The following is a 25665-nucleotide window of genomic DNA, read 5'->3' as shown; positions in this document are numbered from 1 at the left end:
AAGTACTCCCTCCGTCCCATATTACTTGGCCACATTACTTGACTTTTCACGTTCTTTAAGAATTAATAAATGAAGTACTCCCTTCATCCCATATTACTTGGCCACATTACTATACTTGACTTTTCACGTTCTTTAGGAATTAATAAATGAAGTACTCCCTTCGTCCCATATTACATGGCCACATTACTAAAAATATATGTCTATTTTACTATTCTATATTTTTTTATATTTCTATTATATATAAACGCCCAAGGTGGACGAACATATCAACAATAAGTTGTACAAAAAGCAACTGAAATTGTACTCTAAGCAGGGACTAACGTGTGTACATTGAAGTTGAACATTACTTCTACCTCTTCTGTGTTTACTTTTTAAGTCCCCACGGGTCCGCAGTGTCTCAATTGTCCTTTCATTTCTTTCATTTTGCATATACTCCCTTTGTCTCAATTTAAGTGTTTGGGTTTGACTAGACACGGAGTTTAAGAAATAAAAATAGACTTTCAAATCTCGTGGTTCTAAATTAAAAATGTGTATAATAAAATAAAATATCCTTTGAATCTTGTGATTATAAACATGACATGTAGGATATTTAAATTGTCAACTTACTAAATATAAAAAGAGGTGGACATAACCAAAATAAGATAAATTTTAACAACAATTGAGAAATTAAGGGGAAATATAAGAGGAAAAGAAAAAAAATGGAGACTCATTAAGGAGAATCGCAGTATCATTTGCAAAATATACAAACCATAAAGACTAACTAAATTGAGTAGCTAAATTAATCATGTTGGGTCTCGTGCATTGCACCTGCATAGTTTGCTAGTCTTTATATAAACAGGTTGCTTAAAAACTAATTGCATGTAATTCTATTGAGTTTTAATCATATGTATTGCGTATCAATTATGCTCCATATATAAAAACTAGTGTATTTGTCCGCGCTTCGCGCGGCGTAGAAAAAATTCTCTTATAAATCATAGATTATAGATTTAACACGTGACTCTGAGTGACAACACTCTCTTTTAAAAAATCTCCACACTAGTAATGATATGAGCAATATCTTGTACTTCCTTTGCAAAAAAGTTCTGAGTAAAAGAAAACAAAACTAGAAGTAACCAAAATTGTAAAAAAAAAAAAAAAAAAAAAAAAAGAATTGCTGCCATGAAAAATTTCCTCAAAAAACCAATAATTAGAACATAATTGTGGCATTTAATTAGAATCATAGCAATCACAGAAAAATAACATACAAAATAAATACTTACAATTTCTTAATCAAATCAGTAATTTATATTTTTGATACATTTTGAAGTACTTAACAATGATATAAGTTATTTATATTCATTTTCTTAATTTAAAACTTAATCCAAACTTAAGTGAACTCCTTATAAATTACTTATGTTCGTCAGCATGTACGGCATAAGATTATAGGAGAAAATTAAATAGAAATTACTAAATGGACGAATAAAAATTAAAATAGCAAATGATAAATGATAAATAACATTAATAAATAATAAAGAGTATTATAAGAATAATATTTTAGTTCAATAATTAAGCCTATATTTCGATAGAATTGAATGACATGATAACTCCTTATGTGTTTATAATAAATTCTTAAGGAAAAACATAATTTGAAATAAGTTTAATATTATTTCTACATAAAAGATTCAAATATGTATGAGTATGCTTTGTGGGCCTCTATAACCTTTTCATAGCATCATCATTTTTAGGGGCATGAATAAAGTCCTTAAAGTTCTCAAAATTTACCAAAATGTGTGAAGATTCACAAAGCCATTGAAATTTTAATTAGGGGTAAAAGTGTCAAAAAAAAATCACGTGAAGACTAAAAAAAGGGAGGTATTCTCTCTAATATATAGTAGTAAAGTAATAAAAAGTAGAAAATAAAATTAAAATTGACCTTAAAAAATAAATTTGAGACCTAGAAGTAATTAATTGAAAATTTGATATTAAATTGAAATTTTTTGTGAAATACCCCTTGATTGTCTCTTATATATAGTAGTAATACTACGTGCAAACCCACTAACAAAAATAGTAGATTGTTCAGTGGTGAGGAAGATGCTTTAAGCTTACTCTTTTCATGAGAGGCGGGATCGAAACCCAACTCCAGCATTTCTTTTTTTTTTTTTTTTTTGCTATGTGCTCTTATTTGTTTTTTGAAAATGAAATAGAATTTTTGCTATGTGCTCTCATTTTTTTTTTGAAAATGACATAGACTCATTAGTGCTCAGTTTGGGTTTGTAAACTCAGATATTGTATCTGGTCGGTGAAAAAAAAAAATCTATATATGGGCTACCTAAGTAAGGGATTTCCCACTCTTGATAAGGAAAATCATTAAAGGTATTTACTCGGCCACTACTCACTCCTGTTGTCCTGCATCAGTGGGTAAGTTATTTCCTTTTCCCTATAACATAGATTCTTTTTTTTTTTTTTTTTTTTTTTTTTTGTTTAATAAAACAAAATACAATTTGCTGAGTGAAAAATCAAAAAGAGCACGTCCCACAAAAAAGTGGACATGGAGAACACAGATGCCAACATAAGTTCTGTCTCCGGTAATAAATTCTCTGGTTCATTTGTTATACATAATCAATCCATTTTTAATTTAACAAGTAATTCATTTTACAAGTAGAAAAATAGCACATTAATTAGGCTCATACCGAGAAATTCAAATTAGAAAAATCGAACTGAACCGAACTGCTTCGGTTCGGTGTTCGGTACACACATTTGAATAACCAAAAACCGACGACTCAAACCGAAGTTTTAAAAAACCGAATCGAAGAATCGGACCCCACCCGTACTTGTTCATTAGTTTGACGGTTGTTATACACTAGCTTGAGGTTGTTGCTCTGTCTTAAAATTTCGAACCCACAAACCTCAAATCCTGATTCCGCCTCTGCTTGTCTACCATACGTCTTCACGTGATTTCACCATACTTCCCTTTCCATCAATAATCAATTTGGCAATATAATAAATTGACAAACCTCACACGCCTCTCTCTCATTTTGGAAAAAATGTCAGGACTTTACGCCTTCAATAACTACCACAACAACATGGTTGGGCCTCATTAAGAGGATGTGTTTAATTCTGTGCATGGCGTATTTTACAATTAATTTACTTTGAAAAATAATTATATAAATTATATGGTGGTGTGAAAAATATTTTATTTAATAAGATCACTTTAAAACTAATCGCATGTAATTTTGTTGAATTTTAATTCTATGCACTAATGATATAAGAATTATTTACCTACTAGATATCGAAGCCCGTGCTAGTACGGGCCCAAACATATGTTAATAATTTTTTTTTTCTATGCAATTATAAGAATCTTTCAACGTATTTTATGATTTGGGAGCAAAGATTCAACAATTTGTGTTATATAGTGTATCTATTTGTTTCAAGTAATGTAACTTTATTCTTATGTTTAGAAACAAATATGTTACTCCCTCCGGATAAAAAAAAGAGTCCACTTAGCCTTTTTTCCTTGGATAAAAAAAAAGAGTCCACTTAGCAAATCAAGAAAGAATTAACCTTATTTTTCCATATTTGCCCTTATTAAGTGTTATATGATCAAATCCCAATGCCTATTTAATTAGGGGTAGTTTAGTCAAATTACTTATTTTTGTCTAGGAGTTAGTATTTTCTTAAGGGGTGTGCAAATAGCTAAGTGAACTCTTTTTTTGATCCGGAGGGAGTAATAATCATTTTTTAAACCGCTAATCAAACCTTAACTGACATTTCAAAACTAATTGAACCTTAATTACTTTTTTTTAGATCCGAAAACATCATTTGAACGATCATACTCCTATATTAAAACATGAAAATCCTTAAACTTCGCACATATGCATAACTTGAAATACAAGGACTACATAAAATATTTGTGGAAACAATATTAACACGGTTCATACTCCAAAAATTATTTACAAAATTTTAAATATGCAGTTCAAACTCTAGGTATTTATTATAAATCAATGTCTCATATATAGGGTAATTATATGAGTCTATGGTGTCATATAACATGGGAAATGTGATATAAAATACTCCTTCTATCCTTTATTTTTACTTGAACTATCATAATTATGTATTTACTATTATTTTTTTTTAGCTATTTTGATGCTTTATAATTAGAAACTTAATACATTAGATATTTATCTTTATTTCTTTTTAGAACATTAAACATTGCAATCAAATTGTAAACATATTACGTTAAGTGACATTACTTAGTTTAAAAAGTAATTTTGATAAAAGCTGATATATAGGATATTTATTAAAAAAGCTATGGAGAGATGGACAACTAAGACCTACAAACAGAAACTTTCACATAAAAGTTTTAGAGAGGCCCATATTTTTTGATGAGTCATTTGAAAAGGCAGCAAATGCAGCGTGTAGCATAACTTTAGTGTGGACCCATCTTTCAGCAAAGTAACTTAAGCACTTTATTGTCCAAGAATGAAAAAGTTCACACATGTAACACCTAAGTACAATGTCTTTTAACCACAAAAATTTTGAAATGTCAAAATTGCCCCTCATCAACAAGCAGGCATGACGACCCTCAGCAGCTTCAGGGCTCTTCTATATATTAGGAAATTGGGTCATTGATACAGTAATTATAAATATATTCTCATAATAAATGTAATTGGTAATCTGATAAAAATGATAACTAACTTGTTACAGCAAATAACATTGATTGTGTTGTAATCCTTACACCGTCAATATATATAACTTAAATTCAATTCTTATATTTATAGTGAGTTTTACCTTGTATATATGCATCAATGATATGATACAGCTATCAGATCATTCGAAAGATATTTGCAGGTAATCCTCCATAAATATGAAATTTATAATCACAAAAATAAGATATATTACTTGACGTGACAAGTGAAGATGACCGGGCTAAATTACTTACACCATTAGTGTATATGTAGTATAGTTTAACTTATCTGCACCAATGATATAACCTTTTTTTTTTTTTTACACGATTAGACAAGTTACCAGTTACAACAGATGATTGTTATACAATCGTGTAAAACATTTTAAATGAGTATTATTATTATTATGCTAGCATTAGCTTATTCTTCAATTTTATTACTAATGTTTCTTGTATTTTGGTTATCTGGACTATTTTTACTGTCTGTACTTTTCTTTCTTTAGTATATCATCATAGCTTTTTACTCGTGCATCTTTTTCCAACCTGTTCCAAAACACGATTTTTTTTTTTTTTTTGAGACGAGGGTCTATTAGATACAACCTATCTACCCATAAAGATAGGATAAAAAGTCAAATATAACACCTAAGTACAATGCGTAAAACCCTCACCTTCCGCATCCCACTTGTGAGACTACACTAGATTGTGTTGTAATCTTACACCGTCATATGTTATTGTATGTACATAAGTTACATCAAATCTAAATATTGAGCGATTAACCTAAAATAAATTTATGATAGGTTACATAAGTTACATCAAATCTAAATATTGAGCGATTAACCTAAAATAAATTTATGATAGGTAAGAAGTTACTGCATAACGGACAACTTAAACAACACTACAGTCAATATATAGAGATAAGCTTTCTTTAATACAGTTGATAGAGAAAGAAGCGAACAATAATAGTACTAACAGGAGAGATCATAGTAGAGTTTAGAGATAGAATATGGCTATGGATAGCTCAAGATCAAGCAGTCTCAAAAGTCCCATGTTGCCACCAGCATCATCGGACACAAACAGGTGGTGTTTGATTAATAAGGTAATAGATGTTGAAGAAGCCAAGAATCAGATATTGTTCTCTTTGCCAATGATTGTGGTGACTACTTGTTTCTACTTCATCAACATTGTCTCTGTTATGTTTGCTGGTCATCTTGGCAAACTTGAACTTGCTGCCTCAAATCTTGGTAATTCTTGGGCTGTGGTCACTGGTATCTCTTTCATGGTATGTACCCAAATTCCTCGAGTCCGTTACGTTTTGCACCCCTAATTTGCCATTCAAACCCTATCCTAATTTTTTTTTCTGATTCGGAGGCTTTTGCAAAACAATGAAAACGCTCTTTTTTAAAAAATTTCACAAGGGCAAAATTGGAAATACAAATAATAAAAAAATAAATGGCACAAAATTAAGAAAGAATAAGAAAAAGATGGTCTCTGATTATGGTTATATATAACAATCTTACCATTTTTCTTTTGAACAATCCCTCCATCACTTTAGACCGCAACAAAATCATTTGGGAAATTCAGGGGAGAAATCCCAGATCTTTACCTTTCCCATAACAACCTCACTGGACCAGTGCCAACATCTTTAGGTGAGTTGAACTTTACCATACTTTCATTTCTCATTTTCTTGCCTTTTTGCTTTCTTTTGAGGCTATCTGTTTTTGTTTAATCATAAATTAATAAAATAGTTGGTGGGTCCTCCCATTGACCTTAACTTTAAAAAAAAAAAAAAAAAAAAAAAATTAAAACTTTCATTTCTCAAGGAACAAGCTTGAAGGTGATATTTCTTTCTTGTTTGGGAAGAACGAGACAATTAGATAATTGATTTATCGAGGAATACACCAGAGTTTGATCTATGTCACATTAGGCAATTAGAGAGACACCAACCAATGTACTGATAAAGGCCATTGAAAGTTTGGTCCATATGCTCTAATTAATGTCAAGGTGTCAAAAGTCTGTGTAAGCTGAGAGCAGGGCGACTTCATTTTCTTATTTAGCTTTTTCTTAGTTTTGTGCGTTTATTTTTGTATTTCCAATTTTGCCCATGTGGAAATTTTTAAAAAAGAGCGTTTTCATTGTTTTGCAAAAGCATAAAGATAGGATGCAAATCATAAAAAAAAAAATAGGATAGGGTGTGAATTGCAAAAGAAGACATAAGTTAGGGGTGTAAATTATATATTATGAATTTCATTGTTATATATACCATCACTTATTTTCAAAATTACAAATCTTACATCTTAAGGAGACTTAACTGTAGAGGTCATTTGAGTGACATGATAGTGTGAAATTCTTTACAATTTAAGGACTTTTACTCCATGGGGTCATTTTAACATGTTGTGATAGGTAGCTTGTCTTTTTCTTAAGAATAATAATCCCACAATTTAAGGAGGTTGTCTACATCACACCCCTTCAAGTAGGGCCCTTTCCCGGACCCTGCTAAACGTGATGCTTTTTATTTTTTTATTTTTAAGGAGGCTTATTTTTAGATATCTTTTGGACGATCTGATAGTGTGAGAAATTCTTTACACTAACATATAACATTTGAGTATTTTACTCCATCATGCTGATGCATACAATAATTATCAATTAATATAGGTTGGCCTAAGCGGTGCACTTGAGACATTATGTGGCCAAGGTTATGGAGCAAAAATGTACAGGATGCTGGGGATACATCTTCAAACATCATGCATCATATCATTCTTCTTTTCTACAGTAATTGCTATAATTTGGTGGTATTCTGATAGAATTCTGATTTTACTTCATCAAGATCCTGAAATAGCTAAAGAAGCAGGGGTGTTCTTGAAGTTCCTAATACCAGGATTGTTTGGACATGGTTTTTTACAAGATATTTTGAGGTTTCTTCAAGCTCAGTCAATTATAATGCCTCTTGTTGTGTGTTCAGTTGCCACTTTAGTTGTTCACATTGGCATTGCCTATGGCTTGGTTCATTGGACAAGTCTTGGTTTTAAAGGAGCACCATTAGCTGCTTCGATTTCAATTTGGATATCGGTCCTCACGTTGGGTATATACGTGCTTTTTTCGGAGAGATTTAGGCATATCTGGAGGGACGGTCTCTCATTCGAGCCGTTTCATTATGTCGTTACAAACTTGAAGTTGGCATTGCCCTCTGCTGCCATGGTGTGGTGAGTAACCTCATATATCTCTTAATTTTGTTGTTCTAGTTGTTAATTAAGTTCCAATAAATTGAGGAAATGAGTTGTGGTCTCCTTATACAATTTTGAAAAATTCTCTTTTCATAAACTAGCTTTTGGGATTGAGTTTGACCCAATGTCTATTTCTTCACATGGTATTAGAGTTAGACTAATCCCAATTCTTGGTTTACCCGATGTTGGGTTCACATGTTATATTGTCCGATCCATGCTCCAGATGTCCGGAGCACGCAAGAAGTGCAAGGTGTTAGAAGTCCCACATCTTCTGTGGAATGGAAAATTAGTTTCTATTTATGGCATTGGTCAATCCTCACATCATGAACTAGATTTTGGATTGTTGAGTTAGGCCTAAAGTCCATTTATTTACACTAGCAAAACTCATTGCAATCCAAGTCAAATTAAAGAAAACAATTATGTTGAAACGCTCCTCACCCACCACTTCCATCTTAGAGTTCGTGTATTATAAGTGATCTAAATGTCTACTGCCAAAGTCCCTGCATTGGTAAGTTGTCAATCCGTGGACTATGTAATGCACTTTATTATATTGAAAATGCTCCTACCTTAACTCTCTTCCTTCGTAGAGTTTGTGTATTGTAAGTGATCGGAATGTCTATTTCTAAAGTCATTGAATGGGTAAGTCATCAATCTTTGGACTATGTCATGTACTTTTTCTTGGATTACGTGTGAGCATTTAACAAAGATTTCTAGTCTACCCTTTAATGTAATTGTACTAGAATAGGCAGAGTCTATTTCCCCTTCTTTCTTGACTAGACGAATGAGATATGTTCTATTTAGGCAGATCAAGGCGTGGCTTGATCCTGTTCTCTCGGTTCAAATCCTAATTTTCCCCATTTGATGTATACAGTTTAGAGTACTGGGCTTTTGAGCTTCTTGTGTTATTGGCTGGTTTGATGCCAAATTCAAAACAACTACTTCTCTGATTGCAATGAGGTAATTAAGCTTCTTTGCTTTAAACCATCACATTTTCACATTCTTAAATGCTAAATGACACTAATTATTTTGGGTTGTGACTTTACAGCGTTAATACTTCAGCCATTGCCTACACTATGTCTTATGGTCTGAGTGCTGCTGCAAGGTAATGTCACTACTCTAAGGGGTTGTTTAGTTGGTGGATAAGAGATTATACTTACGGGCTAAATTGTACGATTATTTTACTTCATGTTTGGCACAAATTTTATCTCGGGATTATCAATCCTAGAATTGTTTATGGAACACCACAATAATGGTATTATTTTTGTACCACATTTTATGCAGGATAACAATCCTGGAATTATTGATCTCGGAATAAAACAACAAAATAACATAGTTACAATTCTCCAATCTTTTCTCCCAAAGTTTTTCAAGAAAGACATGGTTACAATTGGAAATAATAGTTTTATCCTAAATTATCTAGTTTAAACCAAACACATATTTTATATTATATGCTATATATCCCATTTTTAGTTCAATAAACCAAACATCTACCAATAAAAATATATCCACTAAATAATCACATCATTATTTTATATATTCTCGTATTATAGTCTCGGGATAACTTATTCTTTAACCAAACCACACCTAAAAGTTTTGTTTATTTCAAAAGGATTCTAAAATTTATTTGTACACAAAAGAATTTGATTTTACCCTACTGCAGAGTGTCATTTGGGAATGAAGGGAATTTAATTGAATCCTTGTCTTACATGTGGCTCTGTCACTACTGACAGTGTAAAGTACTTTTACATTATCAAGTTGATTTACAATAATTTCCACTTGTGATGTTATTACACTGGGTATGTTATTGTTGTTTTAAGTTGATTTACAATAATAGGTCACGTTGTATATCAAGTCTGATATGATAACTTGAGAAATTAAGTAATGACCAGTTAAATTGCAATGAAAGTATAGAATTTTTCGCACTATCAATATATATTACTTACACTGTTTTTTTTTATATTTTTTATTATCCCTCAGTTTTTTACTAATACCAAATGTGCATTTTAAAATTTATGTGCAGCACTAGGGTAGCAAATGAGTTAGGAGCTGGAAATCCTGGCAAAGCTAAGCATGCTATGGTTGTTACTCTCAAGCTATGTATTCTTCTTGCTCTTGTAGTTGATTTGGCTCTATTTTTTGGTCATAATTTCTGGGCTGGCCTCTTCAGTGATAGCACAGAAATAATAAACAATGATGCCACAATGATGCCACTTCTCTTAGTCTCATTTGCACTCGATTTCTTTCAAGGAATTTTATCAGGTCAGATTTTTGTTGTTGTAATGCATGATATCCTGCACATATCATATACTCTCATTCCATTTTGGATGTGTTTGGTATGGAGAAATGTCTTCCAGTAAAAATTGTTTTCCAATTTTTTCATGTTTGGTTGGTTTAAACTTTTGAAAAATATTTTCTCTAGAAAAACAAGTTCCTTAAAATGAGGAAAATGACTTCTCGATTGAAGTAGGGGAAACAAGTTTTATAAGTGACATTTCACTCCTCCCAACACGCCCCACCCCACCCTATAGTCCCCACATCCACCACCCACACACCGCTCCTCATCCCACCCCGTAGAGTCTGCCTAGATTATGTATAAATACTTTCAGGGCAATATTTTTTATTTGAACACTAGAAAATAAGTAAGAAAATAACTTATTTTCTAGCAAATTATTTTTCTGGAAAAATGTTCCGTGGAAAATATTTTTCCTCATACCAAACACACCCTTTATGTGACATTTTTTTGTTTGTTTTATTTTATAAAGAATTATAAATTTAGAAAGAAAAAAAACTAATATATTTTCATTTTACCTTTAGTGACATGATTTTATGGCCACTCAATTACCATGGCAAGATTAAAATCGCAAGTTCTAAAAATCTGTCATTCTTAAACTTCGTGTTCATTCAGTTAAACACCGTTATATAAAATAAAATAACAAGAGTATTAATTTTGCATTCAACATAACCTTTCTAAAAGAGATATTGTAAATGAATTGATCATTAGGGGTGGCTAGGGGATGTGGATGGCAACATTGGGCTATGTGCATCAACTTGGCAACATTCTATTTCATTGGCATGCCAATAGCTGGCCTCCTTGCTTTCAAGTTCAACCTACTAGCTCAGGTAATTCAAGTGCATGCCATGTTTTGTTATTGCCCTCGTACTAAAAGGATTTCAGAATTTAAATTTTTCTATATTAAACTCCTTGTGTTTTGAAACTATGAGTTAAGAATTTAAAATTTGTTGAAAATTTTGTAGTTTTAACATGTATATCTATATTGCGTATCGAAAGTTGATAGTGATTTCAGTTGAACCCATTGAACATAGGCTTCATCCGCCTTTATGCTAGTATCATGTAACCATTTGGCAAACTTTAATTAGTTGATTTAACATATCCTTTGGATTTCAATACATTTATTTGCAACTACGTTTAACGCCGTAGTAAGCCCAAGTTAGAGTAAAGAGAGTGAAATCAATTTACTATTGGGCTTCTTGTTCTGTTCTCTATGATATGATCTTTTACATGCGAATATTCTTTTTCATAACGTTTCACCGTAAAATTATCATGTCTCAAATGCTAGTGTTGTTTTTTTTGAAAAAATATGATGCAGGGTTTATGGATGGGCTTGATATGTGGTCTATTTTGCCAAGGTTCTGGCTTATTGCTACTGACATTGTGGATCAGATGGGAAAAAGTAGAGGGCTCAACAAAGAGTAATAGAGAAAATGAACTTCTAGCTTAACCATGAGTTCATGAGAATCACTTTCTTATTGGGCCACACTCTTTATTAGTGTATGGTCTTATAAGTTTTAAGTCCAAATTGAAAAGAAAAAAAAATGAATAAATTTTGTCCGTTCCCGTAGTTTACTTGATGAATGTATTTGGATAAAGTTGAAATAATTACTACTTCTTCCTGAGAAAGATATATGTTGGTCGAATTTCTATAAAGCTTCTACAAAATCTATTTTTATTCGATAACAACTTTTTTAATATGTATGTGGTGGTAAGGAGGTCATAATTTTTTAACTAAGCTGTGAAAGATTTGCAACCATAACATTGCTCATATTCACATTTAAATTGTATTGTTAAAATATCTAAAGACAAGGAGGTAGTGAGGCTGAATATTTGATATATTAAGAGAACATTTATCAGTCGAACATTTCCTTGTTGCATTGGGCATATCTTCAACACAATAGTAACAATATATAGAGGACAATACATAATGGTAAACCAAAAAAAAAAAAAAAAAAAAACCAAGTGAGGAATGTAATACCAACTCAGTTGATTGTGTACTACTACAAACTATAATGCTGACTAGTAAATACATAAATATTCTCCCAACGTATACTCGGATTAATTATGATGCACCCAACTTTTGCGGGCGACCTATTACACCCCCAGTCTTATTTTTTCAGTATTTTAGTGACCTTTTAGTGGGTATTTTTTAGTGACCCCCATTTTTTTAACTCATGTGTAGTACACGCGCCTTTTAGATTTCCAAATCAGCATTATTTTTTAACTCGCTTTTCATTTCACCCCCTTAAACATAAATGAAAATTTATTTCCACTACTAAAAAAACCGGGATTTTCGGCCAAAAATTTCGACCACATGAGGTCGAAAAAGCCTTTATTTCGACCAATTTTTCGACCACACGCGTAGGTCGCTAACAGGTAGGTCGAATTTTTTTTCGACCACACGTGGTCGAAATCACATTGGGTAAAAACTGTTTTTGACCACATGTGGTCGAAAAAATTATTTTTATATCAAATTATATATTTAACATTTTCAACTACGTGTGGTTGAAAACATTATTTATATTTAAATATAAAAAGAAATTTATTTTCACAATTTCGACCACATGTGGTCGAAATTGTAAATTGGGCCCAGATTTTCGACTACATGTGGTTGAAATCTGTCAACCATATTGTTAAATTTCGACCACACGTGGTCGAAATTGTATTTTTCAATTTCGGGTACAATTTCGACCATTTGCAAAATCATCGTTTTTGGCATCCCATCCCACGCCAATTTTCAAATAACCAAATTCATCAACCAAAACATCATCCAATTCATCAACAATGCAACACAACAACCATAAACAATGTTCAAACACTTGAACACTTAAACATTGTCCATTCAAACACTTATAAACAATCAAATTTAAACGCTTAAACATCATAAACCACGTTCAAACACTTAAACATCTTAAAATTAAAAGTACTTCTAGTTCAAATTAAAACTACATTCAAACCCTTAAACATAATATACATATCCATTTAAACATAGCAGAATTAGAATCCAAAAGCACACTAATAAAAAAGGTCAACGTTCGGTGTTAGAGACATGATCCGTATCCTCCCCACTAGACTCATCGACAAGAGCATGATTTATGTCTGACCATTCTTCCTCATCGCTTGTTTCAATTTCATCATTTTCTTCGACTACATCAGTAACTTCTGCTACATCGACTTCTTCTAATATATGTTCTGGATGCTCCAGTTCAGTTTCTAATTCTGAGTCGACTACTTGGTTAACATGTGATATGTCGTCAGTCTGAAAGGCAGCAGGCAAATCATTCTCAACTTCCACACGACCAACCGGCTTGGTTTTAATAACCACCCACCAATCAGACTTATCTGGTCTCAATGGATAAGGGACATAGTACACCTGCTTAACATTGTGTGCAATGATGAAAGGATCATAACCTGCATACCTTCGCTTGTGCTTTACTTCAATGATATTGCACTCTTTCAGTACCCTCGTACCTCTTTTTGGGGTTGGATCAAACCAGTTACGTAGGAAAAGAACAATCTTTTTGAGAGACCAACCAGAATAATCTAACTCTAATATCTCTTCAATTACACCAAAATAATCAACACCATCAGCACCTTTAACCCACACACCACTGTTATTAGTTTTCATATGGTTAGCACATTCTCGGGTATTAAATTTGAAACCATTAACCACATATTTGTCCATACAATGGACACTAGTGGGTCCCCAAGATAAGTCCCTCAAAAATTGTTATGAAAATCACACAGATTCTTGTAAACCTATTAAAAGTTAAGAATTAGAAAGTTCGAAATATTAGAATTCAAAACTTAGTAATGTTGCTAGCATTAGGTTAGAAAATTATATATAAAACTTACATAATTGTTAAACCAAGGTGCAAATTGGTCGGACACTATTTCTTGGCCATGTATCTCCACAAAGAGACTGTTTAACAAAATGGAATTTAGGTTAGCCCCTATTCTCAATTTAAATGATGAATTTTTGCAATTTTTGGTAAACTTACTCATAATAAGGTTGAACTTCTGGGCAATTTAACAAGATATGTGTCGAAGCTGATTTATACTTCATTTGATTCAATAGTCTCTCACGTTCTTTGGGTCCATCACCTGGTCGATCGAAGATCGATATCGCCTTTAACAAAGAGTTATTCACACCTCCATCAGAGTGTCGATTAGGCCTGTTTCTCAAACAAGGCACATCGTTCCGAAAGTAGTAAGAACAGAAATGGGATGTTTCCTTGGCAAGATAAACTTCGCACATTGAGCCTTCCACTTTCGATTTTTGCTTGATAGCCCTTTTTAACTTACCAATAGACCTGCATTTATATCGTGGTCTACTTTTAAAAATTTTAAAAAATAGATTAGATAGGAACAAATAAAAAAAAAATTGACTCATTACCTCTCGAAGGGATACATCCACCTATATTGAATTGGGCCTCCGAGCCGGGTTTCGTATGCAAGGTGAATTGGAAGATGTTCCATCATATCAAAGAACCCCGGTGGAAGAATCTTCTCCAACTTGTTTGTGATAACAAGAATATTCTGATGCATCCGACAAAGGTTATCCTCCCTCAATCAAAAAAGTCCCAAAAAAATAGTCCAAAAAACAGTCCAAAAAAACAGTAAAAAAAAAACAGTCCAAAAAAAAAAGTCCAAAAAACCAGTCCAAAAAAAAAACAGTCCAAAAAATAACTAAAACAGTCCCAAAATCTGAACCAAAACAGTCCCAAAAAAAGGAACCAAAATAGTCCCAAAAAAATGCACCAAAACAACCCCAAAAATACACCAAAACAAATTAAAAAATTGGACCAAAACATAAGAAAGAATTTTGAGTATAATCCAAACTATGGAAGAATTTTGAGTATAATCCGAACATTCAATATCAATATTTCATTCAATTTCAATTCAAAATCTCAAAAAAATAACATAATATAAACCCTAAAACAAATATTGAACACTAAATAAAGTTATCAAATCTACTAAATATAGAAGGTAATGCAACTAATAACATGAGATTGAAATGCATGCTTGAGAACTAGTTCAAGTTGGGGCTTGTGTTCATGACATTGGAAAAAAAAAAAAGTACCTGAAAAACGGGGCTGCGCGCCGCCGACGGTGGACTGGTGGTGCGGCGGCGCTGGGCTGGTGGTGTGGTTGAGCGTCTGGGGTGGTGGGCTGGTCGTGTAGGTAGAGAGGAGAGGGAGAGAGGTCTGTGGGTAGAGAGGAAAGAGAGAGAGAGAGAGAGAGAGAGAGAGAGAGAGGGGAAAGAGAGAGAGAAGAAAGGTTGAAATAAAAATTAAAGACCAGATCTGGTCTAAATGTGGTCAAAATTTCGACCATGTGTGGTCGAAAGGAGTTTTTTTTTTTTTTTTTTTTAAATTAAATGTTTCCCATTTATTATTTGTACAAAATTAATTTCAACCACACGTGGTCGAAATTATATTTTCATGTTAAAAAATCAACCCCGTGTGGTCGAAACCCTATAAAAAATAAATTAAAAATTAAATTAAGAGAGATGAAATTCCGATGCCTCGTACGTGTGGTCGATTTTTTACATACCATATAAATGTGGTCATAACGTATTTCTAGGTCGAAAATGCCCTTTCTTTTTTTCATTGATTTTCAATGCATTCGCACTATTTAGAAAATACATAATATATATAAAGCGATCTTCCACCATATACACTAATATCGCGTAATACTTAGTGATTTCTTAGGATCAATTTTTGCATTCTCAAGTTTGGTGAAGTTTGTTTGTAAAATGAAGAAATGAAATAAGCTCAATTCGTGATTTTGCGGGTTAAGATTTTTTTAACCATAAGTGTCATCATCATAACCATCATAGTATTCTATCTTCTATCTCATTATCATCGTAAAAACATGTTTGCTTGTTAGGGCATGACACATTTAATTATTTGCTTGCATTTATGGTTTTGAATCGGGTTGTTTGTTAATTTTATGGATTTTTTAGTAGAATAAGGTAAATGAACGAGTAACTTTTCTTTCATGATTTTGTTAAAAATCATATGTTTTCCTTTGATGTTGCTTGTTTGTTGCTTTGTAATTTAGGGGTTTTTATACGACCATCCATACTTTGTAACTTTCGTATGGCTCGACTTTATTTATGTTAATTGAGATGGTTTTATGGTGGGGTATTTGATTTAAGTAGTGGTGTCCACCAATAACAACAACAATACCAACATCACAACAACATTATCAACACCAATATCCATAAAACATTCCATAGATGTTTTCGACTGTTCAACTTATTATAGGTTTTAATAACTTTGATCTCTAGTACTACATAAAGGAATTAGGATATAGTCCAAGTTGTGGTTTTATTCTTGCTAAGTCCCCAATAGTGACATCTTTCACTTTGAATCCAAGCATATACTTACCGACAATACTATAATCGTGACTATTTTTGACGTTGTCCTAAGTTTGAAAGATGGGGACATTGTGGAGATCCTCGCTTTTATGTGATATATAAGCTCTCTTGGTGAATTTTCTAGAATATTTTGGGAAATTTTTTTGCCTTTGGGGTATATTGCCCGTATACAACCAAACCTAAAGTGATGCTTTTAATAAAAACGGTGAGGGTTATATGTAATTTGCATACTGGATATGTCCAAAATTTCATACGCAACCATATAACTTATTCAACATCCCAAACTTAGCAAAATTATTTTTTTTTTTTCCGATTCGTTTAACCTCCAACCTTCGCTACACTTACTTATCACTTGTAACATCACCACTTCAAACATAACCCCTTTGAGCTTATGTGACTAACCTATGATGCACCCAAACACACGAAAATACGGGATGTAACGAGAGAGAGAGAGAGGAAAAGAGAGAAAGAAAGGTTGAAATAAAAATTAAAGACCGGTTCTCGGTCCGAAATACTCGTGGTCCAAATTTCGACCATGTGTGGTCGAAATGATGTTGAAAATTAAATGTTTGGCATTTATTATTTGTCCAACCACACGTGGTCGAAATTATATTTTCATGTTAAAAAATTGACCCCGTGTGGTCGAAATCCTATAAAAAATAAATTAAAAATTAAATTCTTGAAATTCCGACCATGTGTGGTCGATTTTTTTCAACCAAAAATGAAGGACTAAATTTCTAGAGAAATTTTTTTCATCGATTTTCAACCGCATTAGCACTATTTACCTTGATAATTTCACGATCTTCCACCATATACACTAGTTGAACAAGACATTTCTAGGATTTTTTGCATTCTCAAGTTTGGTGAAGTTTGTTTTTGAAGAAAGAGATTTTGGAAGGAAGATTTTTTCGTTTTGTGTATTTTGTAGTGTATTTCTCTGCGATATAGTTTACTTTAGTTGACACATTTAATTATTTGCTTGCATTCTATTTTGAGGATGAATTTAGGGTTTTTTTAGGGGAATAACCTTGAACAGTAACTTTTGCTGCTGATTTTGTTAAAAATCATATGTTTCCTTTAATGTTGCTTGTTGTTGAGAAGTTTGTTCTTTGTAATTTAGGTTTGATTTTTTCTTTGTAACTTTGATGAGTTTAGAGATGTTACGTTGAGATGATTTTATGGTGGGGTATTTGATTTAAGTAGTGGTGTGCCAAGATATGAGGGTTAATGTCAATGATGTCGATGTTGATAGGTTGTCATATTTTGAGCTTAGGGACTACATAAAGGAATGGATATAGTCCAAGTTGTGGTTTTAAGATTCCCCTAATAGTGACATTCTTGTACAATTCAACCAAGGATATTTTTGAACTCAAGTTTGAACATGGGGACATTGTGGATCCTAAACATAGATGTGTTCCTTTGGAATATATTGGTCGCAACAACCAAACAAAAAGTGATGCTTTTAATAAAGTTGGTGACTATATCCATGTGCAAAATGGTTCTCAAGTACCTAGCTAACCACTTGAAAATACAAAGATAGAATTTCCCACTAACAACCAAACATCAAAATTCACCCAAACAAACTGCAACTTAGGTGAAAATGCAAACTTAAGGTGACCACGTTGACTCTGTCAACAGATTTTGAGTTGAGAGCTGTAGATCTAAGGTTTTACTAGAGATCCAATGGGATGATCAAGTAAAAGAGTTTAGGAAGAATACTTGATAAGAGAAGGACTGAAGAGTTGAGAACAAATCCTTGATGATGTACCTTTAGTGTGAAGTTGAACAAGACATAGGATTTGACCAAACGAACCTAATAAAAGAGATTTGGAAGATGGTAGGTGGTGCCTTTTTACTTTTAGGTTTCTACATCTATTTTGATGCCTTGAAAAGGTCATTTTTGAGTGGTTGTAGAAGGTAGTATGTCGGCTTGGGTTAGATGGCTATTTCTTAATATTCACTTCAGGGTTGTTAGATAAGTTTGTTAATGAGCCTTTAAAGGTGACTGGCAACAACCGGATGTTGTCCTTGGTTAATTTATGCTAAACTGGAATATTCAAGAGAATTTTCATGAGAACAAAACCAGATGGACTTGGTTCTATGAAAATATTGATTGAAGACTTGAACTCCAGGGGACATGGGTGTCCACTTATTAGAGAGCTAGATCTAAGGTTTTACTAGAGATCATGGGTGATCAAGTAAAAGAGTTTGGAAGAATACTTGATTACGTGAAGTGTTACAAATCCAGGAAGTACTTGTGTGGTGAAAGTGTTCCTTTTTCAAGATGGTAGGCTTGTTCTTAGGTTTCTACATCTATTTTGATGCCTTGAAAAGAGCTTTTTGAGTAGTTGTAGAAGATGCATTGGGTTAGATATGTTTCTTAAATTGGTTGGCAGGAGGCCTTGAAAGTAAGGATGGTCGCCAATTTTTTTGTAAATGAGAACAAAACCACATGGACTTGATTTATGAAAATATTGATTGAAGACTTGAACTTAGGGGATGGACAAATTTGGACATATGCAGAAGGTCTTCAGGTGTGAGATTTTATATTGTTTATGTTGTTAGGATTTACTTTTTCTACTATAAGGAACACACTTTTTGTAAAGTATACTAGACACATCCTTGCAAAGCTTAAAAGATTGGGGAGGCTTGAAACTAAATGTGACACATTGATAATAATATGAGGAGAGGACTTTAATGCGTGAGATCTTGAGGATTTACTCTCTATAAGACACACACTTTGTAAAGTATGCCAAGACCATCATAACTAATATAGGCTTGGATCTTGGTCGCAAGAGATTAACTATCTTGGAAGAGATTAGGTGAAGGTAATGACTAGGATAGGTGTGATGAGGTCTTTTGCAAACACTTGGATGACAAGAATATCTCCAATGACATTAAGGACATTAGAAGAAAGCATGGGGTAGTCAATGAACTGTAATATTGTGTTTAATGGTGAGCATGGGTTTGAGATTCTTGATGGTCCATATCAGCACACTGTTGCTATTGTCAATGAGAAATGTAGTTGTAGGTCATGGCAGCTCAAAGGAATACCATGTTTACATGCCATTTGTGCCATGTTGTACAAGAAGTATGAACCTATTGACTCTGTCCATGACTACTATAGCAAGGAGAACTGGTTCAAAATATATTGTCACTACATTCAACCAATGACAAATATGGCAATGTGGCCTAGGTCTGCTAATCCTGCTATTGTACCACCAATCATAAAAAAAAAAAAATGCCAAGCAGGCCCTCAAAAGCAAGAAGGAAAGAGGCCAGTGAAACAAAGAAATCTGGAAAAATGCCAAGAACAAGCATGCTGATGACTTGCAGCCAATGTGGAGGTAAAAACCACAATAAAAGAGGCTGTCAGAGGGTATGTCCTTCCTACAATTTTCTTGACTTTGCACTGCACTATTGAATTTTTATGACTTTACATTTTACTTGTAGAGTGGAACATGAGTCGCTTTTGTCAAGCCAAACCATTATCTTGCATCTCAAACATTTGTTGCTTCTCAAACATTTGATGCTTCTCAAACCAATGATGCCTCTCAAACCAATGATGCCTCTCAAACCTTTGCTGCAAGCATCAAATAATCTGCTAGCACTTCAACAATGTCCCAAGGCCAAGGGGGAGACGAAGAAAAACACCTGTAGTACCTGAAACTCCCCCAAGACCAAGGGGTAGGCCAAGAAAAGAACCTAATGTGCCTAGTGCTCCTCCAAGACTAAGGGGAAGGCCAAGAAAAGAACCTGCAGTTGCTACTCCAAAGCCTAGAGGAAGGCCAAGAAAGGTAACAGAGATTGTTGCTAGTCCTGCCCCTGCTGTTCTCAAAAGAGTTGATTCTGAGGGTCCCCCTACTTACCCAAATAAAAGATCAAAAACAGTTGGTATGGGAGTCTTTGTTGCTGAAAGTGGTTATACATCCGCGAATGTAAGTTTAATATTTTCTTTACAATGGCATTAGTATGTGAAGTTGTGAAGTGACTAATTTTCAAATTTGTTTATTGCAGCATGGCATGCCTACTAGTAGAGTGCTAAATTTTGGTGGTAAACATCAAGCAAGTCAGCCTATAAGATCTGCTGAAGTCACAGGAGACCTTGGTCACAAGGCAAGGCAAGGGATGAGGTACAAAGGCAAACTATGCTACTCAAGAAGCATGCTTGATGAGATTAGAAGGGACAAACTCAACAAGGCCACTAGCAAAAGAAAAAGAGGCCATGGAAGTGATGACCATTATTTAGATGACTAGAATTAAGTTGTTTTTGGATATTAAACACTTTGTATGAATTAGGCAGTTTGGAAGACTTGAATTAGTTGTTACAATGACTTAAGTTAATGTTTTCTGCTTAATTAAGTGTTAGAATGACTTATTAATCATACTTGTTTGTGCTCTGTTAGCTGTGGTACTGCATATTGCATTTTGGTAAACATATATTTGCAGTGTGTCACTTGAGCAGTTATTTATGATTTGGGCAGTGTGTACATTGAGCAATTAAAGTTGTGTCTTGTGCGAGTGTGTGTACATATAAATGTGGGCAGATTTCTGTGCCGGCTTGAATTCAGGTACATTGACTGAAATGAATTCAGTCAGCCTTCATTGGACGATTCAATTCAATGTAATTGAATTCAGGTACGTTGACTGGTAGTTGGGAAGGCTAATGGGAATTGTAACCATTCAATATCATCAGCCTATAAATAGGCTATTAAGCTGTCCATTTCAAATCATCCCTACACTATTCTTTCTCATTCAAACAACGAATTTCATAGCAAAATGCCTCTAGGTGAAGATGAAGTGATTTATTTCGAGAAGAAACTAACCAAATCATTTGTTGAAAACGATGGCTTTGTAAGTGTTATTTTGCAAACTCATTTCAATTGGCGTGTTGCATTATTCATAATGCCTCAACACAACTTCGACAAACACAACTACACAAGCCATTGTTTTCTACGAGCAGCGTGAATACAATATGATGTATAAGGTTGGCGCGCATACCCGCCTCTGCCAAGGGTGGAAGGATTTCATTGATGCAAACCTTCTAAGGGAGGGACATGTCTTATGCTTTAATGGTTGTGAACATAATGAGAAAGTAACCTTCTTTGTTAATATCAAGAGGGAGGTTATTGAAATAGATTAGGTTTCTCCCTATTATGTAAAGTTTATGAATTATCAATGAAATCTATATCTATGAACTTTATCTTTATCTATGGTTTTTCTTCTCAAATTGAATGAAGACAACTTTTTAATTGAACATCCATGACAAGAAACTTCTTCAACTTACATATATAAAGTGAATAACAATCACTTAAACATCCTTTAACATACAAACATGTAATCCTACTATGGCAATCGACATTGGTAATGCTTGTTCAAGAACACCCAATAAACCAAATAACAACACCAAAGAAACGCAAAAACAAAAACTTGTTAATAGTAAAGCATCTACCCTTCTTCTCTTGTTCAAGCTTCATCACTTTCATCTCTTCTTTAAGCTTTGCCCTTTCATCTCTTCTTCAACCTTTAACACTTTTATCTCTTCATTTGTAGTGATATTCTCATTACCGATGGTCATTTCACTATTGTCATTACCAATATCTCCATCAATGCAAGAAGACTCTCCTTCTTCCATTTCATTTGTCAAACCAACTTCTTCCCCCATTTTCTTCTTCAATTCCACTGCTTGCTCTTCCATTTTCTTAATCAGTTTATGAATAACAAACTTAGACCTTTCATCAACAGGATCATCCCTCCATTCAAAGAACTTACATTTCTTAGCCTATAAAATAAATTCAACTCATGTTAGGCACACTGTAATGTGTGGCAGAAATAAGGCACGCAACATTTAAAAAAAAAAAAATTCGTACCCCATAGAATGGGCATGTCCAAAATCTTCTTCCGGGATTATTACGAGACCAAGAAATCTGCATTTTTAATAATACTCCATGCTGACATCGCACTTGACGCTTCATCTTTGGAGCGTCGGTTTTCGACAAAGATTGTTCAACTCCGATTTGAACTCTTTCATTAAGAACCCTAGAAAAAAAAATTAAGTGAAAGATATAACATATAAATAAAAGATGAGAATAATAATGAGATTGGAGAAAATAATACTTACCACTAGAATCCATGGCACAGATTTCAATTTTTTTTTCTTCAAGCTATGGCAACAATGGAGTCAAAATTAGAAAATGAAGAGAGAAGGAAGAGAAAATAAAGGGGGAGGGGGTGGGGTGGGTTTTTTTACCGTTATTTTTTATCCACGTGGACAAAAATAACAGGTCAAATACCCCCTCACGCGTTGCTTGTCGCGTAGTCACACACGGTGCCGCATCAACACTAAAAGGTCACTAAAATACCGAAAAAAATAAGACTGGGGGGAGGGGGGTAATAGGTTGCCCCGCAAAGGTTGGGTGCGTCATAATTAATCCGAGTATACGTTGGGGGGTATTTATGTATTTTCCCAATGCTGACTAAAGTGGAAAATAATACTATAAAAGAATCACTTCTTTCTTCCTATATTTATAGTTTGATTATTCATCTTTCTAAGTTTAGACAATATACAATCATTTTGAACTCAATAAACAATTCTCTGTCACGCTCCTTTTTTTTTTTACCCCGCTTAAAAGGATTTAAAAGAGTTTTTCCGTTTAAAGTGACGTTTTGAAAAGAGATTATTTTATTTATTACAGAGTCCCCACTTGTAATTGAGTTTTGGTGTTCCAAGTCACCTTATATGAATCCCCAATCAAAAGGAAAGTTTTGACTCCTAAAAATATGGTCCACAAACTAGAAATTTGGGTAAGGAATTATGTTGACCGAGGGGAAGGTGTCAGGCACCCCTCGAGTCCCGTGGTTCTAGCAGGATTGCTTAATTAACTAACATTTGGCTTAATTAGTTTTCGGATAAAATTGGTGTTTGTTTTAGTTGCTTAATTACCTAATTAAGTTGCTTGAAGGTGTGACATATCTTCGGCCTACGAGCGTAACCACACACAAAACCTTTTCATTTAAAAGAGTCGACCAAGGAGCGTACACGCACACGTAGTTAAACTCAAATGGATTGCACTCATCTCTTTTATTTTTTGCGGAGAGTCTTAAATTACAACTCGCCTCACTCCCTCACACATATTCTTTCCGCTTTTTTCTTTTACACCTTTTCAACGGGTTTTGAATTAGATTCACATCCCATCTCGATCATTCTCACTTAATTCATTAACTAGGCCTTGAAAATTTATATAAGTTGAAGGGAGTTTAATACGGACCATACATATTATGAGCATCCGAATAGAGCAATATTCAACCAAACTTTGAAAGAATCATTTAAATATTAAACCTCCGTTGAGCGATTTCAGAGAAAAGAAAGTGCCAGAAATTAAATGACACAAGAAGCAACTAACTAAAGACGTAACATAAGCTATTCACATTATTCAAATTGATGAGAAGCATTTAACAGATCTTTTAATTATTACATTTAAAAGGCTTAAAAAAACATTTAATCCATGACATGCGGATTAAGCCTCGTAGTAAATATTCTCTCAGTTAATTCTAAAAAAGGTATTAATCCCACGTAATTAGCTCATTTATTCCTCTTATCTTGTCTGCTCTTGATTTCGACGCTTATCTTGATTGTTGGTTTAGTGGAGGACATCCAGGTGAGATGAAAAAACATATATCAGGGTTAGAATTTGCATAGGGATATGATCTAAGCGTAGTGAAACTCTCGTATACTAGATGTTGTGACTTGTTGTGTTGAGTATTTAACTTTCTTGTTGATTACTACCTTGCCCAACTGTTGATTTCTACTTATTATATATGTTGTACTAATCATTGTCGGCCTATGATGCTTAACAGTACATGTGTTGTACTGATGCTACTCTTGCTACACCCTTCTCAGGTGTAGAGTTTGTTACAGGTTGATATCCGAGATTCCACTAGCTTCCGAGGATCTCACCGGGTTCATTACAAGATTTCTGTTATTTCTCATTCCAACAGAAGTTGTACTTAGTTTAAGGTTGTATTTCATCTTAATTTGTAATTTAGAATGCTCCTGTACGAGTCTAGACCCGGTTTTGGGATTGGTGTATTTATGAAAGTATGTTCTTGTTATTTTCTTTTCTCTTAAATTCAAGTGTTTGAAATGGCTAGCTTATTGTTCCTTTAAGAGTATGAATCTCTAGGGTTTTAGTTTGGGAAGAGTTTGCCTACCAGGTGGGATTGTGTAGGTGCCCGCATGACCAGCGATTTGGGTCGTGACAAAAAATTATGAATTTACACAATAATTTACTTACCTCGTCGAAAAAGGAGAAATTTGACATCAAAATCATATTTCGAGCTCTTGCAAATGGGTGACAAAATCGGATTTGGAGTTGATGAAGTATAGTGTGTTTTGGACAAATGGCTCTTCAAATAAATTTTGGGAGTGACTTGTGGCGTTTTCCCATACGTCACAGCTCCTTTTTTTTTAGTTCCTACGCGCTTGAGAGATTAGTTCTCACGCACTATTCCACGTCAGCACTAAAGGTGCAAAGAAAAAAGGAAAAAAAAAATAGTTTAGGGGGGTAATAGGGCCTCGGAAAAGGTAAGGTGTGTCGCTGGAACTTTGGCAAAAGTTCCGGGGGGGGGGGGGGTACTAGTAGGGGCGTCAATGGTTTTGTAAAAACCGACCGAACCGAACCGTACCGAACCGATTATAACGGTTTTTATATAAATTTCTAACCGTACCGAAAAATTGGGTAGGTTTTTTATTTTATAGAAATAAATCGAAAAAATACCAAACCGTACCGAATATATTTATATGTGTAATATATATTTTATATATTAAGTTTAAAATTAATAAACCATTAAATGTTTCGCCTTGTGCCTTGGATGATGGAAATGACTATAAGTTGGCAACAAGTAATTAACACTAATCGAACTACGAAACCTGTTATGTTACCCACGTTGAAAATAAATTAGTTCTAGCACCTCAAATAATAACTAGTTATAAGTTATTCCAACAATCTTTAGTAACAAGCTACAAGGTATTAGATATTTTTCCTTTCTTGTGATTTAAATTCTTTTATTGGATACCGAATCTTATTAGACTCAGTTCTTGTGTCTC

The 25665-nt window shown here is 33.6% G+C and overlaps 2 protein-coding genes across 2 annotated transcripts; one reads left to right on the top strand and one right to left on the bottom strand.

The window, feature by feature from the left end:
* The first annotated feature begins 5542 nt into the window (after positions 1-5542).
* Positions 5543-11753, top strand: LOC132053259 (protein DETOXIFICATION 19-like). Its single transcript, XM_059445211.1, is given in 8 exon segments — positions 5543-5939; positions 7313-7860; positions 8753-8805; positions 8808-8838; positions 8927-8983; positions 9902-10140; positions 10883-11001; positions 11490-11753. Coding segments are annotated over 8 exon segments (1455 nt in total). The 5' UTR covers positions 5543-5663; the 3' UTR covers positions 11622-11753.
* A 2141-nt stretch (positions 11754-13894) lies between these two features.
* LOC132054099 (uncharacterized) lies at positions 13895-14740 on the bottom strand. The gene is made up of 4 exons (XM_059446163.1): positions 14571-14740; positions 14176-14487; positions 14030-14096; positions 13895-13933 (listed from the first exon to the last, which is right to left on the bottom strand). The coding sequence occupies exons 1-4, from the start codon at positions 14720-14722 to the stop codon at positions 13895-13897; spliced, it is 570 nt and encodes a 189-aa protein (XP_059302146.1). The 5' UTR covers positions 14723-14740.
* Positions 14741-25665: the final 10925 nt, after the last annotated feature.

This window comes from Lycium ferocissimum, chromosome 4 (genome assembly GCF_029784015.1).
Source record: "Lycium ferocissimum isolate CSIRO_LF1 chromosome 4, AGI_CSIRO_Lferr_CH_V1, whole genome shotgun sequence".
NCBI classification, from domain to species: domain Eukaryota; kingdom Viridiplantae; phylum Streptophyta; class Magnoliopsida; order Solanales; family Solanaceae; genus Lycium; species Lycium ferocissimum.
Note: the sequence above shows the minus strand (reverse complement) of the source record. Positions and strands in the feature narration are given on the sequence as shown.

Excerpts from the sequence above, each read along its gene's own strand:
- LOC132054099 (XM_059446163.1), bottom strand. The coding sequence starts at position 14,722 with ATGCATCAGAATATTCTTGTTATCACAAACAAGTTGGAGAAGATTCTT. Across the intron at positions 14,097-14,175 it reads GAAGTTCAACCTTATTATGA|TCTCTTTGTGGAGATACATG; the intron begins GTAAGTTTACCA and ends TTTGTTAAACAG. Across the intron at positions 13,934-14,029 it reads CACCTTGGTTTAACAATTAT|GTTTACAAGAATCTGTGTGA; the intron begins GTAAGTTTTATA and ends AACTTTTAATAG.